Raw genomic sequence first — 18657 nt, 5'->3', positions numbered from 1 at the left:
GACTTTATAGTTATTATTCTGTAATTCTAAAAATATTAATCGTAGATTCTTGGAAATTTTTACCATTACGCATTGATTATTACTATCTATGCGCTATTAAATTTTAAAAATATTTAAAATAATCTTCAGCTATTTTTTCTATTTTTACTATAGTTATTCACACAATACTACTATAAATTAATATTGATTTATATAAGCTATAAGCTATGTTTTGGTGAAAATTATTTCAACTGATCGAATCAAGATAATTACATAATACCTATTTGTAATAGAAACTACTTGAATTCAATCAAAACATAAACTATCTTTAGAAATGGCTTTAGAAATGGAAGCTGCTCGGACTCGTCCATTCGCTCGAAATTGTTTTTTTGTATTCAATAATTAACTGTAAAAAAAATGCAGTTTCCAATTTAAAAAGCAATAAAAATAAACTAACTAAAAACTACATAATATAATAAATATACATTATCTTTTAACTAATTTTACCCAAATGATACAAATCGATCAATTGATCATTTGTCATATTTTTTTCTAAATAATACACTAAAAGTTAACGATATATGTCATATTAGTATACACAATATTAAGTATATAGGTACCTACAACATACTGTAATATTACTAACATAAATTATAAAAAAAAAAAAACATTTTCTGTTAACTTGTTCCAAACAGTTTAAGGAGAATGGAAATCATAAGATGTAATGTTAGTGATTATTTTTACACATTAACCAATGATTGACACTTGACAGAATACATTTAACATAAAATATTATTGTGTTTAAAATAATTAATTATAAATTCATGACCAATCTTAAAGATAGATTTTTAATAGTTCTTAATACATTTATCAAAAACCGTAATAGCGCAATGTAACATTACGACGTACGTAATTATATAAAACGTATTGTAATATAAATAACACATAATACATTCAATTCATGTAGATTATAGGTATAATATTGTATGGTTGGAGTATGTTCACTATAACTACATACAATTTTAATCACCCAAAAATTAATAATTTATTTATTCAGAATTTGTAAAATGAGTTATGAGTTTGTGTTTCATGGATTTTAACTTAAAAAATAGATTTGAATTTGTATTCCAATCATCATTCGGTGGAGGCTATTTTTGGTAATTGAAAAACTAAATACGAAATTAAGTCTTCAAATATAAAATAAATATAGTTCTTTTGATTATTAATGTTTTAATAATAATTTGAATATCTAAAATTGCTTTGACAAGAACATAAAAGACTAGACGAAAAATTAAAATCTGTTTTCTTAAATAAAATTCATCAAACCTGAGCCTCATAATTTTGTCTGGCTTATTAGTGCTATATAATTATGTATAGTAAATTGTAATAATAAGAGCTAATATTCTTAAACTTCATATTATATTATTGTAATGTATAAATATATAATTTATTTTCTTAGTATAATTTTAGACACACAGATACGCAGTCAATAGTTGAAAAAATAATACATCTATAGTTATTTTAGAGAGTCCATACTAGGGTTAGGATGTTTATAACTATAACTTCAATTTGCATCCAAATATATTCAAAAAATATTGGAGTAAGCCATATTATAAAATGGATTAGAAAAATTTAAATATAATTTAAATATTTTTAATATTGAAGTATTTATTATTTAATTATTACCAAGTATAATGTGTTAATTGTTTTTAACTGATTCTAACTAACATATTTTGTTGTTACTTGTGGTATTGTATATCGCTTTGCTGATTTGGTGAAAATCATGGGTATTATTTCGTACATAATCCTTAAAAATAGTACTAGCATTGGTTATAAATACTATAGTATTTTAAAATTTTGATGAGTAAATTCTCATTTACTACAAATTAAAAAATTATTTTTATTAGATAAAAAATAAACTAACTCAGTAAATTGAAATTCCTCTACCGGGAGACTTTTTCATTCTGTGTAACACGTTTTTTTTCGATCATCATATTTACTTCTTCTTCTTCTTCTTCTTCTTATTTGATCAAATTATATAATAAAAAATATTTAAAATTAAAAAACAAAAATTCACTCGATAAGACGATAACGTGTAGTACTTAGAGCCACATCGTAACACTCGGTAGGCAAAAACTACTCAAAACAGTCGAGCGTAAAGTTAAACAATAGAAATTACTAATAAGTAAGTACTTATAATTTTTTGAGAGTCATATACATTTCTTGAGCAACAACATTTATTTAGTTATATTTATTATATGTTCTATAATTTAATATAATAAAGTAAGTAACCCTAAAAATAATACTAAATAATAGTTGTACAATTTTTAAATAAAGATATATAGTTATTTGAAATGTTGAAACAGTTGAATGCAAATTATAAACATTTTAAAATTGTATCTTTTTTATCTATATAAATACTTAGAAGTCTCCTTAGAGAAAAATGTATTTATCATCGGACATCAAATGACAAGTAATATTTAATAATGTCACTGAACAAATTAAATAGGTATAACTTAATGCATTATCATTAACTTTAAAGGTTTTATATTTATTATTATTATTAATGTATATTTGCACACAATATTATAGATTTTTGTACAATTATAGTAGCTACTTAAATTTAAATAAGACGATTTCATACTGTACGAAATCTATCAACAAAAATAACATTAAATTCAGGTAAAAATGACTAAAATAATTTTGATTATACATTCCCCGATTACGTATGCTACATAATTCGTAAGTTAAACATAAGAATAATATGACGTGTTAAAAACTTTTGAATAGCATCATAGGTATGAGTTATATATATATATGTACATATTATTAATATATAAATAAAATAATGAACGCGAGTTTGTATAAAAATTGTCGACGACGGAAAACGATTAAAATTGACCAAAATTCGGAGTTGAGATACGGAAAAGCGCGGGCTATAAAATATCCAAACATATACAGGATACAATAATAACAATATACTACTGAACCGAACAGAAAACCTAACGCAATAATATTATATATTATATTATTTTATCACACGACTGTACGGCAGCGGTAGAACACCGCGTGACGGGCGCTAGGGACTGTGTCTCGTCGACTAAAAACCCTTTGCGGCGGTGGATGATTGAGGCTAGTAGAAGTGAAGGGACATGGGTGTTCAAATAGCGAAACCGCCTGGCGCGGGCGGATACTCTTCCGGTAACTTTTTGACGGCGGCGTCTGGGGCGCGGGCGACCGGAAGCGGCGGTGGCGGTACGTCCGGTACCGAAGAGTCTGCCGGTCTGTTGTTCTTCACAACCGTAGAGTCCACGGGCCTGTTGTTCTCCATAACCGGAGCGACGGATCGAGACTCGTCTTCGGCACTAGACGCCTCCGTGGCTGACCCCGACGACAGATACGGCTCTACGGCCGCGTACCTCATTTTGGGCCATTCGTAAAGTAACTGAAACGGACGAAATACGGGCGTGACGATCGGTTCCGCTTGGCTAGGCAACAGACGCTGGTTAGTGGTAATAAGGGCGTTGTAGACGCGCGGCAAACGGCCTGCTTTCAGCACCACTTGTTGCGTGGCCACGAACTGGACCGCAAACATGACTGTTGCGACGACGACCACAGCGGCGGTGGCGGTGTGGCGAGATCCGGCCGACTCGAACACGGCGACCACCTGTTTGACGGGCATCAAAGAGATTAGTAAGGTATAACATTATATTACACACACAAAATAATATAATTTATGAGTGGTTGTGCTTATAAATTATAATAATCGGTGATGTCCCTTGACCATTTATCCGGAGTGATGCGTATTCGATATTATATAATATGATTTAGACGTAGCTAACTTAAAAGGTATGCGAGTCTACGAGACAAATTTTCGGCTGTGGGATTCCAATTTTCCCCGGAGTGATTATAGTTTGCATTCAATGACTATAGTAAGTTATAAATTGTTATATCGCTGTGCCGAATAAAAAATTGTCTCTTAAGAATATGATTGAAATAAAAAATACACAATAAAGGAGGAAACGATTCCATTCCCCATTTGAACTTCTCAGGAGAACGCCCTTGCATATATTCAAACTACGTATACAAATGTAAAAGTTCTATATTTTTGCTCTATAAATAAAATACTTTTCCACATTGTTTATATCTCTATATAATTTTAAGTACCTACTATAAAACATTTAAAAATCAACTAAATTCAGTATTATATCATAATTCAGCGCAATCTCCATTATTATAAATAATCTCATTAATCTTAATAATATTAAAAATGGCCTTTGTAGCTACACCATTCGAATATAAGTAGTATATATTAGTATGTTCTGATGGCAACCCATGCGTCCCATGCATCCCATGCGTCCCATGCAACCCATGCGTCCCATGCATCCCATGCGAGCCATACGACCTCCCGGCCCGCCGCTTGATCCGCTACGTGTGTGACGTATATTTACCCCACCAACTTCCTATCCGTTAAGTGATCAACATAATATAAATTATGTACTTATATTTTTTTATTACTATCACCTGATACGAGTTATCAATTTTTAGGTTGTAAATCCACTCGTAAGCACTTTTCAGTTATATATTTACAATATTCGTCCATTTGTCTCATAATTTTTGGCTTTATGTTTAACTCTTTTTCATTACTATTCTCAGTAATACACCATTCTAATTCCTGAAGTCTTATTAAATCTTTACGATTTAGTAAGACTCTGCATCCGTCAATATCTTTAGATTCAATTACTAGGACGTTTGAACCACTATAAACCATAGTTGATATTTTATAAGAATCGGTATCCAGAAATATCATACGTTTATATGATTGTGGAATGTTCAGTATAAAAGATAAGATATTACCCATAAGCGAGAATATACGTCTTAAAAAATTTATACTAATTTTAACATAACGTGATGATGTTAATAAATGAACAACTGTTTGAAATTGTTCTATTGGATCGATACCGATAAATATAAATTTTCGACCTGTGAAATCTAACGCGTAGGATGTAGACTCAATGAGTTCGGTCGGAGGTGATGGCGGCACATAAGTGAAGGCTCTCTTCTTCTCGTTGTATAAGATAGCATTATCTACGATTGAACCGGCCATATTATAATTTAATTTAAAACTTGTAAAAACACTGAACACTGAAAAATTATAGAAATAATAAACACTAGACAATATTATAAGACTTGGAAAACTATAAGCTCAGAACAATTTATAAGACTGTTCGAAACGTAGATGAGAATTACAAGTGTGTAAGACTAAGAACAGACTGAATGAATGTCGGCTCTTGCAGAGCCAAGTGCCTTTCGATGAGTTCATTATTGGGTAGGAGATATATTATTGTTGTTGATAAGTATAATATTTTATCGTCTTGTTATTAACTAATAGGTATGATAGTATTTCGTGGGAAGATTCTGATATCGTTGTATGTTATTCAATAATAGGTATTTACTTAATTATTATTGTTTGTAAGCGATTAGGATATTTTTTAGTATATATATATATATTGGTTATTAGACCAGTAGGGCTATGGTGAGGTGATGAAGGGTAAATATATGTCACACACGTAGCGGATCAGGCGGCGGGCTGGGAGGTCGTATGGGTCGCATGGGTCGTTGTTTTAATTAAATATGTAATTGATAACTCGTATCAGGTGATAGTAATAAAAAAATATAAGTACATAATTTATATTATGTTGATCACTTAACGGATAGGAAGTTGGTGGGGTAAATATACGTCACACACGTAGCGGATCAAGCGGCGGGCCGGGAGGTCGTATGGCTCGCATGGGATGCATGGGACGCATGGGTTGCCATCAGAACATACTAATATATACTACTAATATACACACTATTATTATTATATTATTTTATTTTATTTTATTTTATTACATATTTCATATTATTATTTAGTACAGCGGTTCCCAAACTTTTTTAGTTCAGGCCACCCTCAAAATTAAAAAAAATAATTGCGCCTCCCTTAAAAAATTAAATTACAAATTTATAGTATTTAAATATACAAACATTTTTATTTTTATGACAATATAAGTTTATTTTTAAATAAAGATAAAATCTTAGTTACATTGATTTTTTTGTTTTTTAAAAAAAGATAAAATTTTGATTTAATTTTAATTTTTTTTTTTATGAACAGTAAATATTTACCACGCGGCTCGCGCCTCCCAAGGGAGACTAAATTTTAGTAAATACATTGTATATTCTATAATTGTACAGTTTATTACTACGGTTTTACACTATAACTAATAGAAATAAATGGTATTGAAGTTAGTTAGTTCTTAATACAATACGGGTGATTAGTATATACGTCATACATTTTGTTATTTCTTATCAATGAGTCTGTTGGAACCAAACAAATTTAAAATTTTATTGAATTTATCACAATATAATATATTGTTTAATTATAATAGAAAAAAACTGTAAAAACTTTATAGATTTAAATTTAAATTACTTTTACATTAAATATTATATGCTTTTCGGATAGCATTAAATATATTATCTATGGATTCAATTGGAATTTTTAATATAGATTAATAACAATAAAATTGTGTTAATATAGTTGATATTAAGCCATTTAAGTTTAAATTTTGTAATTATAAAATTAATTCCTAATTCGGTAGCTAAATAGATTGTCTATGGACAACGGACACGTCACACATGTTGTGAATTTTTTTAGTAATCAGTAATCACTCCTGATCGTTATGACTAATCGAGTTCAATAAAATAATGGATTCATTCGTAAAACGTGTTGATGACCTACGAATAATTTTTATTATTATTATTATAAGTCTGAATTGTGTACCGTGCATTTAACTGATATAATACGAATACCTTGTGGGCCTACGTTTCTTGCATAAGTACCTACTTTACGAGGACAGCACAACAATAACACACGCATCATCACTGGTCATATTAAATATACAAGTATTATAGTCACGTACGTGATATAATTATTAAAAGCACACATTATATGAAAACATTTCATGAAATATTATTTTCAAAAAAATATAAAATATCGAAATTTTTTTCTGTTTTCATCAAAAACAGCAAACTTCAGAAAAGCAAATTTTGATTTTTTTTTTTATTCATACTGAGTGTATTATGCCATAATTAAGAAAAAAATCTATACCAACAAATACATTTCATAACAAAATACCCTTATAAGTATATAATATTTACTGACATGTTTTTATTTTTTAATATTGTTTTATCTATGATTATTAGTATAATAGGTATACGTGTACATACTTTTAAAATATTTCCTATCTAATTGATAGGTATTTAATATACAATTTATTTTATTCGCTTACTTTTTATGAATAGTTTTCATGTACATCTAATATTTTGTAGAAAAATTCAATCAATAAATGCATATTTTTATAATTAAATATCATGTTAGCTTTTTTAGTTTTAAAAATAAATAATAATGGTATACTTAACGTTTATAGAAGTTAATATTTAGTCCGATGTTCGGTGAAATAGAAATTAAATTTCAATTAAATTATAACTGATATAATTATAACAGTATATTTTAGTAGTAGCTGCATACGAATATTTTGTTTCATAAATCATTTTATTTCAGCCGCTTATAATATTTCATAATTTTATAATAATTATTACATAGCCAAAATATTTAAAAATAAATTTTTCATAAATTAAGAATATATTGAAAAAAATGAGTGTTATAATTTTAGATGAGAACAACTTAACATTTGAAATTGTCTTAAAGATTCAGTCATTATACCAGAAAATCGATATTTTAAGAATTTCTATATAAAAAAAAAAATATTTTAAACATCAGTTAATAAATCGGAAAATTTTCTATACTCTAGGAATTGGGAATACTGAATTAAATTAAAGGTACAAATTTGTTCAGTCCCATTCATAATTCTAATTTCTAAGTAAGAAACAAGCTGCTTTTCAATAGTTTTATAAGTATAAAATTATAGTTTATATGCGCATATTTTTTAAATTAAAAAAGGTAAAAATTGAATTACATATTGTTTGCATTGCATAATCAACTTGAACTTATACAATTTAATTATTTCTAATATTATTTAGGTTAACGCCAATTGCAGTTCAATTTTGCAGTGAATGTAAAATAGCAGGTTGTTAAAACCCCATTTCATCATCAATACAATTTAAAAAATGATTTGACATAGATTAATATTTTTAACATGTCCGGTTTATTCTTAATAATAACTGAGGTTATATTATTAAATTTGTATACTACTACAAAGTTATTGTATATATTTTTTTTAAATCAGAAATATATCCTTTAATGGGTGTATGCAACCGTATTAACTTATTAAAAAATTTTGTTTGTAACAAAAATTTAATTTTTATTTTATATAAACAGCTTTTCTTTTAAAACCAAACCGAATTAATAACGTAATATGTCTAACGTATGCCTTTATATAGCAATAGGCGGCCCTAATTATTGCTCTTCGATCGATCATAGAATAACTTAATTTCATATTTACGTCAAACCAATGTTATACTGCAACGTTTTTAAAAAATAATAATGTCATTTAAGGTACTTATATATTTGGTTGGTGGTCGATTTAATTGAATAATCGAAGTATTGATTAAATTGTCTGGATGCAATTCAATTACGCATCTCATGAATTAATAATTTAATGATATTAATAAAAATTTTAGTAATAACTATTTAAGTTATAATTTATTTTGTATTATTTTTACAAAATATAATATAGAACATGAACTTTATTGTGTTAGAAGTTGTTTAACTAGTTTATTTAATTAATTAAAATTTGCCTTGAACAATATACAAGGTATTTTATTGGTAAAATAAAAATATAAAATTATTATATAAATTAAGATGTTTTATGTGTACATGTGTACAACAATAATTTATTTTTTCTAAACCGATTAATACTTATATAAAATGTAAGTAAAAGAAAAAACGAGTAAGTTAACTTAAAAATATATATAATTTATTATACAACTAAAGTTATTTTATTTTTAATAGTTTTGTTGTATTATATTTTAGAGGATTGTATTTATTTATTAATTTCATTCAAGAAATAATGATAGGTATAACAAGTGAACCATGGATATTGTTTAGTTTTAATTTTTAAAGGTCATAATATTTACAATACTTTATTATATTATAAAAATTATAGAATGACAATATATATATATTTATTTAAATAGTTATAAATTTATCATAATGGAATTCAAATAATTTAATCTCTCGTAATTTTAATTATAATCTTTTACTTTTCAAAGAAACAATTAGCTAAAAATATATTTACTTTTTAAATTCAATGTTTCATATTTTTCAAGGTTTATTGAATCTGACTAATAAAAAAAAAAAACCATAAGTAGTACTGTTAAATAAAATTGTCGCTGTCTCTATAAGTAATATATATACAGTTAAGTAATTAATTATACTTATCTAATTCAAATATGAAAAAAAAATGATTAGGCATATAAATATTGTAAAATTTGATTTTATAGGTTAAAAAATTCCAGCTATTTTATTAACTATTTATACATTTATCATAAATCTTATGAAGTTTATTATGATGTTTAATAATAATAAAAGTACTAAACATTAAATCGACTTAAATAATAAAAATAAATAATAGAATGTCTAATTCATACTTGTATTTTCAACGTCTCTTCCAAACAATTATTAGAATTATTAAAATTCAAAAGGTTCAATTATACACAGTTGTTCTTTTGAATTATGTAATGTATTTATAACTTGTTTTATTTAAAAATAATTTTAAAAAAATGTTTCACTTTGTATTCAAATGATTGTATAAGATAAACATTTCATACTATAATGTATTTAAAAATATATGTAAATTACATTATTACATAATATTTTCATAAATGATTCAAAAATAACCTTGTTATTCCGTTAAAATTATACATTAAACTTACGACTATATAGTTTGTTTTATTCGTAAGGAAAATTTGACTGTTATATATACCAACTGCTACAGCTGAGTTTTCTGACTGTTTAAAATATTAATTTACACTTAAATTTTGCGTACCAAATAGTAAAATTACTTGCAATTAAAATACTTTATTGTGGATAAAACTCAGTGTGCTTCAATATAATTTTAAATAATAAAAGTTTTTAATATTATAAAACTCAGTTATAAACATCTACACTTGGTCAAGAAAACTCGTGATATGAAACTACAATAAAAATTTAACACTAAAACAAGAATGTTCTTATCGCAGTATCACACTTAGGTCAATTTATGTGAAACGATTAAAGTGAAAATTAATTCCGAATGGTTTAAATTTTATATTATATGATTTTCTGTCCACCACAAACAGCCATAGATTACAGACGACTTCGAAACGACTGAATAATGTTCATACAGATCAAAATACAAAGTCGTTCTTAACCTTCAATTCTTATTTACTTACAATACCATAAAAATAAATCATTTTCTTCGATAACCTAGTCATTGTTGTTTATTTGCTTACATAAAAACTTTTTTCTACGTTAAAGTTACGTGTATATGAGTGTGTTAGTTAAAACTAGTATGACTGCATATTCAATTAGACTATTGTATAGGTACTATGGTTTATGACTATTCATGCACAAATATTTACATAATATTTAACTCAAGAAAACAACCTATTTGTAATAGGTACATTTTTTTAATTAATAAAAACAAAAATAAAAACTAAAAAAAAAAACTAAAACTATGAATGCAATTCAAGTGTTAAACATTTTAGAATTTTTTACAATTCCCTGATTTTAAAGTATAAAACTGTAAAACCATAAATTAAAATTTTATGATTATCAAAAAAAATTTGTTTGGTTTGTTATTTATTCTTTTGTTATTAGTAAGTAAAAAAAACTATTTAAAATACATTTCCAAAGTGGTAAGATAAAGGGTTTAAAAATTTTTAATTACGGAATAACTACACTTGTTAACTGTATTATAGATATTGATTACTTATTAAGTTTAAAAAAAAAATTAACATACCGTTTTACCGTGTATTTATTGTGCTCAAAGACGCGAAGAGACTTTTTATACACTCAGTCAACAGTTTTGTAAAAATGTACAATCCAATACTGTACTGAACATCCATTTATGAACATAATACGAGTAGTAAAGGATTTTACAATAATACAAATATAAAATGCAAATTCATAGTTACTAGGTACCTATTACCAACCTTCACATTGAAATGAAAAAATTTCTGACAAAATAATAGCACAACCTAATAGACTACATATAATAACAACATATAAATTATTATATATATATGTATATAATAATTGATATGGGTTCTTCGTATTAATATTTAATTGCCGTTAATCATTATCATTCACAATTATATAATATGTGAATTAAATTTAACTAGAAACAAGTAAGAAACAATTATAAGAACATATACCATATATGTTATTAAAATATCTACAAATATAAATATGAAACCTTTATTTATCCTATAATTAAAGTATATAGTAAGTATATAATAAATATTTGGTTTTAAGCACACGGCATTTTTTTTTTTTATACAATACGTAATTTAAAATAAAATAGGTGTTATAATAATTTGATGTTATTGGAACAAAAATAAATAAGTATTGTAGTTATAATTATTTGTATTATATTTTTATTTTAATTTCTATAACTGCCTATTACTCCATAGTCCATATTTGTTTTTATGTTTTTAATTATTACTTCAAATAATATCAACGTATAAATTAGTTTTATGTTTACTTATAACTTATAGCCATTAGATATAGGTCTTTTACCACGGAAGTAAATTTAAATATTAGGGGTCCTTGAAATTTGTCCCCATATATTTGTGATGCCTACTAACTATTATAAATTCTCGCTTTACTTACCCCAAGTATATAATAATTAAAAAAAAATATATTTCCATTACAACATTATATTAGAGTGACTGTACAGATTTTAAGTCCTTGAAAATAGACATTAAAGTTGTTTGTATTATCTTCACACTTAATAAATCTCACAATCCAGGAAGTTATTGGAAATATAATTGTCATTTATGTAAATACTTTAATGTATTTGCAAATACTCACCGTGTAGGCAAGTACTTATATTTATATTTATATTTGAATAAATATAATAGATTTTACCCCATATTATGTTATTCCTCTTATAAATGTATTAAAGTAATATTTGTAGTAAAATGTCTATGTTTAAATTTTATTTCATAAATGATCTTAAATTTGTTTACTGAAAAATACCTACCAATGATTTAAGTTGTTATTATTTGCATGACCTAAAATTCAAATAAATGTAAAATTTCCTGAGTAATTTTCTTATAAATCTTAATAATTTATATGAGTAATACGACTATTAACCAACTAACGTGATATTCATGTATATTACTTGAAATTATTAACGTAAACCAATTCATCATATTTTATTTTAATAATTTAGCATTATCATAATCATTAAAATAATTTGTGACTTAAGAATTTTGAAATTTAGAATATGGTTGATGTATTCTAATATTAAATTAATGCACAAAGCTAAATAACACACCATTATTGGTTCTGTAGATAGAAAATTTGCTATGCTACGCGTGGGTCGGAGAAAGAAAACACAGTGCGCAGACATCATCTTACAATAAATAGAAATATGTTAATAGTAGGTAGTGAGTACGCATTACTTTTAAATGTCTTCTTAGGAACTATGCTTTTATATTTTAAATTAAATTGAACTAAAATTTTAATAAAAATTTTTTCACAGTTATGAATATTAAAATGATTGTGATAATAGAGTAGTATCATATAAAAATACTTATAAATGATATATTTTAAAATAAATTAAAATTAAATGCACATTTAATGTGTATTTATATCCAAGTATAAAATCTATTAGGTCAGATTATTCATTTTACTATAACACGATTGAGAGCTTTTTTGTTGTAACTATGTATAAGTAAATTAAACACAGTCAACAGTCGAATATAAAAGGTATCACATACTTAAAAATAGTAAATAGATAAAAGCCAAGTAAAGTAAAAGTACTTATAATTATAGCTATTTAAATTGTATACTTAAAGCATACCTTAATATTCATAATTGTATTCGGGCTGTGTGGACGTCGATCGGACACTGTTCGGTTAAACTGCAGTTTAGTCCGTACAAATACAAACTAGTCAGAAGGCCGTCGGGTCAATTTCCTGCCACTGTTTGTTTGTGTTGAACTCATGATTTCGACGAGACTCTAAATAAGTGATTTGTTTTCCATTAAATAGATTCAATAGGAATGGTACCTAAATGGCGAATGATGAGCAACGGCAACTTGGACAAAACCTCAAAGATTAAGGTGGGCATCAGAGGATTAGCCAGAACCATAATAGTGGTATACCACATTGCCGACTGCAGTAACCACCAGTAAGCCATCTTCCAGCAAGATTCTATAAAAAAGAATATATTATTTAATAATAATATAAATATGATTATGTACTAACTCTAAAAAATTAAAATTATCAGAATAAATTTCGCAGCGTATGTGTACATACTACATTGGATTAGGTAGCTATGTGTAAAAAATGTAAAAATTACACATGTAAAAATTAGTATTAACATTAAAAAAAATATACACATAGGTGTTATTTAATAATTCCCATATTGTTACACAAAATACATTTTTAGCACGATTGTGGATTAACTAACTATTTAGGTACGTAAACCTAGTAGCCACTGTAATATAAATTTAATTAATTTTACTGAGTATAATGAGTGCATTGTTAAAGTTGGTAATATAATAACATAGCACACATAGTGAAATTATAAAAATAAAATATAATTTTTTTTCTTAATATTTATCTAAAAAAAAATATGATAAAAGATAAAGATAATTAAACCGGTTTGATTTAATTTTAAATCATTTAAAATGTGGTTTTATCGCAAATTTGCTAATAATAATGGATACACAAAACTGTTGAAACTAATATCTAATCATGAGTTTATAAATTTCAACTATCATGCATTACATAAAAATAATTTAAAGATAGGTAGATACTGAATAGTGAATAGTGAATAGTATGTGTATAATAGTTGTTTACGAGGTAACTAAATACGGTACAGAATATAAATACATTTTATCAATTAAATATATCTATATAACGAAATATAATTTAAAATCATAGATAACACATTATAATTCTTATACAATTTTAGTGGTATAGGTGGATACATTTTTAAATGGAGTACTTATGCACCTAGTTATGTCTTTGATTTAAAAACTAATATAATTTTATCTAAACAAAGTTTTTGACCGAATATGAGCAGAGCAACTATGCCAATAACCTGGAATTCCGGACAAAACCGAACCGTTGATAATCTTGCGGCGTATAACGTTTATCACTATTATAGTAGAGTATTTTCAACCTTATGATGATGCGTCCTTAACCTATTGAATATCATTGCAGATTCATTTCATGGTATATCGTCATATATGTATGTATAGGTAATATAAATGTCTATTCGTTTAAATATTAAATGATTTCTACATAACTATATAATATTTAGTACATCTAAAATGCAGCTTTCTATAGCTAAGTATCACAATGTCAAAACATAAGTATAATATAATTAATAAAGTCCTTCACATCATCTTTGAAAATAAATAGTATTCTTGAATTCATCGGACACTATTACTAGACGATATATAAGACTCGAAATATCGACAACAACAAAAATAATTACCAAAAAATACGAGTACCTACCTACATAATTTTATTCAAGTTGTTTGGTATCGAAAAGTTGTAAATTTTATACAGATTCAGGATTCACAATCGATCGTAAACATCAAAAGCATGAAGTACGCAATCGAAAATAAATATATTTATATTATATATATATATATAATTCGTTCAATTAAGAGAACTAGAAAACTGAATAACGTGGTGCGATGCCTGCGTAATTATGTCCGTCCCCATTCAGCTAAAACAAGTGCCTGTACGGAGTCAGGTTAGGTTAGGTTAAATTTAAGTAGGCCAATAATACAATATTTCTGCAATGGTGATTTCAAAGGGGCAGCTAATCTTAAGTTACCGGGTATATTTCAATATTTAGACTCATTAAACTCAATTATGTTTTATTTGTAAATATTAAAATAAAATAAATTATTTAGACATAATGTTTAAAACGTATATTTCAGCATAGGTATTACACAAAAACATAATTTGAGAATTTTTTTTATTGAAGGGGATAACTTAATTCTGCGTTGCCCGGGAGATTGTAAAAGTCTAATAAATACACACCACCATTATACCAAACTATATATATTATGTGTGAACACAAGTGCATGGTCTAAAAACGACGAGAAGTTATATCATACACGCGTGTCGCCGTGTCGGTGACCTGGATTACACCAGACCGACGGGGTGTTAAGCAACACAAGTGGTATATTATTATTATTAATCCGGTTGGGCGGCGGCCGTCATAAGTTAGTCGTGGCAAAAGTGAAAGACTGCGGTGCGTATAATAATATAATATTATATAGGTATATACGTACTTCAATATAATAGCTACCTACAACAGTTCAAGGACGCATAAGACTAGTCCTTGCCATGGGAGGATTGCCTGCCAGTACAGACGTCATCGTCTTATCAGATGTCCCCCTCTTCTCGCAAAAATCAAAAATTACAACGCAAAGACGCTGGGCACAAAATATAGATTCTTGTCGAATTATAATCTTTTTACAACGGGTTAAACGTGGAAAAACACGAAAATGTATTTTTTATATTAACACGAGTATATGTGAATGTTCAATAGGTACTTACGGTTTACAATTTAATACGTAGTTTTTTGATCGAACGTCGTGCAGTTCAGACGACGGATACGGCGGCGGCAGAAGAACGCGCCCGGTGCGTTTGGCCCGAAGTCTGCTAAGAGACTGCCGGCCGCATGTACCTCACGATGTACCTACTATCCGACAAGTCTCGCCGGCTCTGACCGCGATATATTTTGGTGTTGAAATTATTGAATAATATACCTATGTGTTAGTATTATTGTTATTATATTTTATTAATAATATATAATAATAATAATAATAACAATCGTGTTTGCAGTTAACAGAGACTGTATTGCAGGCATATTTTGTCATATTTATTCTTAATCCACATCCGAATATTATTATTGTTATAACTCGAAGTTTGAGATATTCATTGTCACGATATAATATTGTCGAGAATAACGATTACGTGTTTACAATATACGTATACTTAATTTGCAAAAATTTAACTTGTTTCATTAACAAAATTAGAATTAAAAATATACATAAATAAATAAACATATTTTAAGTACCTACATGTTATACAATGTTTTATAATTCCTTAAATTCGAAATAATTTGTAAAAAGTTGAGTTAATTTCTAAATTCTAGATAATATAAAATAGATTACATCAGCAGTTTAATTCCTGAAATATTTTACACTCATTATTAATTCGTTTGTGAATTGTTATACCTAGTATAAATTTATTATATTATGCACTAATGGTTGCTATATTAGTATATTACTATACTTTTATTAAATTAATACATCAAAGGTCATGGATTGGCAGGTACTATTAGACCTATAGTATAGGTAACTAATTATCTAAAACACAATGATAAATCAAAAATATTATATTAAATTTGAAGAATTGTATAGAAAGCCAAGTGATTAGTTTTTTGTTTGTTGTAGGTCTATACATAAACTACTTAAAATGTAGTACAAAGTACATTTAAACATAATTATGAATAAAATATAATTATGGTAAGCTGAATTTAATAGCAGAATTGTATGTAGTTTAAATTATAAATCATTATAATTTATAATTATTAACAAATACATTTGCTCAAGTAAAATTATTTTAATGACTTGAATACAGATATCATTTAAATACAAAATTCTAATAGTAAAATATTTATATATTTCTGTGTGCTATTAATACTCTTGCCATTACAATTATTTTTGTTTTATTTTTTATTTGTATGCAGTAATCACTGATATTCAATTATAAACATCGCGTCATCGACCTCCGCAAACTCATTTTCGTGATTGGTTTTTAACTTACAGTTTGCTTATTTCTAGTGTGATAACATTGTCTAGATATGATTATCATTAATATCATCGTTATGCCTAATTTTTTTTTCAACGTGTCTCCTATCTCAGCGGTTCCTAAACTTTTACGACTAAGGCATCCTTGAGAAATAGTTTGTTTCGTAGAACTTCCTTTTTCAAATAATTTTTAATAATATAAATAATCTAAATATAATATAAAATAATTTTATTAATTATTACATACATATGGCTGAACCCTTGAAATTGTCCACAGAAATACAGAATACAGTTTGGGAAACGCCACCCTATCTAAAGAGTAAAAAGACTCACGCCACACTACTGATAATTTCTTCATGTGTTAGATTATAAGTTTTTATATTTATTATTTTAATAACATACATTATTTTTTTCAATACAAAATGTTTGTTTATAATTATTATAATACAAGATTTGTCCACTAAATTATACTTTTTGTTTATTATTGTTCAGGATTTTTTATAGGGAGAGGGTGTTTTAAATTCAAATGAAGGTATAACTTGTGAAAAGTTCACATACTCTCCGTTGTATTCACTAATCTAATACTATTTTCAAATATAAATTAGAATGATATGACAACATATTTCTTATGTATTTGAAACACTTAATTATATGTTATATGTTTTGCATGAATTCAGCAGGAAAGAATATTACAACACCAAAATATCCCCTGGCTACGCTACTAGCTGTTGTGTGGTTGATCTTTATAGTGTCTTCTGGAAACATCTTATAGCAGTTATATGGTCTGAGATGGGCTGTTTCTTCGCGTATTCCAAATAAAAACATCCTTTTTCTTTTAAAAAATTGTTACAATTTATATATCTTCTTTTTTTTTTTTTTTTATTAGTTATGATAGGATAAAATACATAATTACATAGTTATCATAGTTATACAGTAAAAACATTTCCAAAATTACCAATTTTTTAACTTACACATTTGTGCATAATTATTGAATACACAGGTATTCATATTATTCAAACAATGGATAATTTAAATCAAACCAAGTAATATAATATAAATATATTTTATTATATTTTAATTTCGTAAACTTTACATATTAATTAATTTATAATCACAGGTTATCATAAGTTATATTTTAAAATGAATCGGGTTATTACTATAGTTGAGGTATACGATTTGTTAGACAAATTTGAAGAACTTAGATACTAGTTTAATAATATTAATAATAATTAATAAAACTTATTTTCAAATCTTCTATTACAATATTTTTTTTATATTCTTCAAAAAGATAATAAATCATAATGAATATGTTCGTAAAATATGACATTATGATTCTCATTATTATATAAATTATTATTTTATATTTTACTATTATTTATTATTATTATATATTTTTCTTATTGTATTCTGTTCTATATTTTTTACCAGAATATAGGTTTAGTGAGTCTATACAACTATCTAAAATAAATACATTATAATATATTTACATAGTACTTAAAAAAAAGCCAGTGAAATTGCTGTATCGAATAGGTACTCGAGAAAATAACTCATTTAAGAGTTATCACTGCAATGGATGTGTTAATTTTTATTTAAATAATATAAACCAATTTTAAAATAATAAAAT

The 18657-nt window shown here is 26.2% G+C and overlaps 1 protein-coding gene across 5 annotated transcripts; it reads right to left on the bottom strand.

The window, feature by feature from the left end:
- Positions 1 to 2536: 2536 nt before the first annotated feature.
- On the bottom strand, positions 2537 to 15905 carry LOC113551518. Of its 5 annotated transcripts, XM_026953793.1 has the most exons (3): positions 15775 to 15905; positions 13050 to 13401; positions 2538 to 3646 (listed from the first exon to the last, which is right to left on the bottom strand). In XM_026953793.1, exons 2-3 carry the CDS (start codon positions 13059 to 13061, stop codon positions 3140 to 3142), a joined length of 519 nt encoding a protein of 172 aa, XP_026809594.1. In that variant the 5' UTR covers positions 13062 to 13401; positions 15775 to 15905; the 3' UTR covers positions 2538 to 3139. The 5 variants fall into 5 exon arrangements, with proteins under 5 accessions (XP_026809596.1, XP_026809595.1, XP_026809598.1 ...); XM_026953795.1 differs by lacking the exons at positions 13050 to 13401; positions 15775 to 15905 and adding an exon at positions 10980 to 11108 and having other exon boundaries at positions 2537 to 3646; XM_026953794.1 differs by lacking the exons at positions 13050 to 13401; positions 15775 to 15905 and adding an exon at positions 9913 to 10333 and having other exon boundaries at positions 2537 to 3646.
- Positions 15906 to 18657: the final 2752 nt, after the last annotated feature.

This window comes from Rhopalosiphum maidis, chromosome 2, assembly GCF_003676215.2.
Source record: "Rhopalosiphum maidis isolate BTI-1 chromosome 2, ASM367621v3, whole genome shotgun sequence".
Classification (NCBI taxonomy): domain Eukaryota; kingdom Metazoa; phylum Arthropoda; class Insecta; order Hemiptera; family Aphididae; genus Rhopalosiphum; species Rhopalosiphum maidis.
This window is presented reverse-complemented; position numbering and strand designations above follow the sequence as displayed.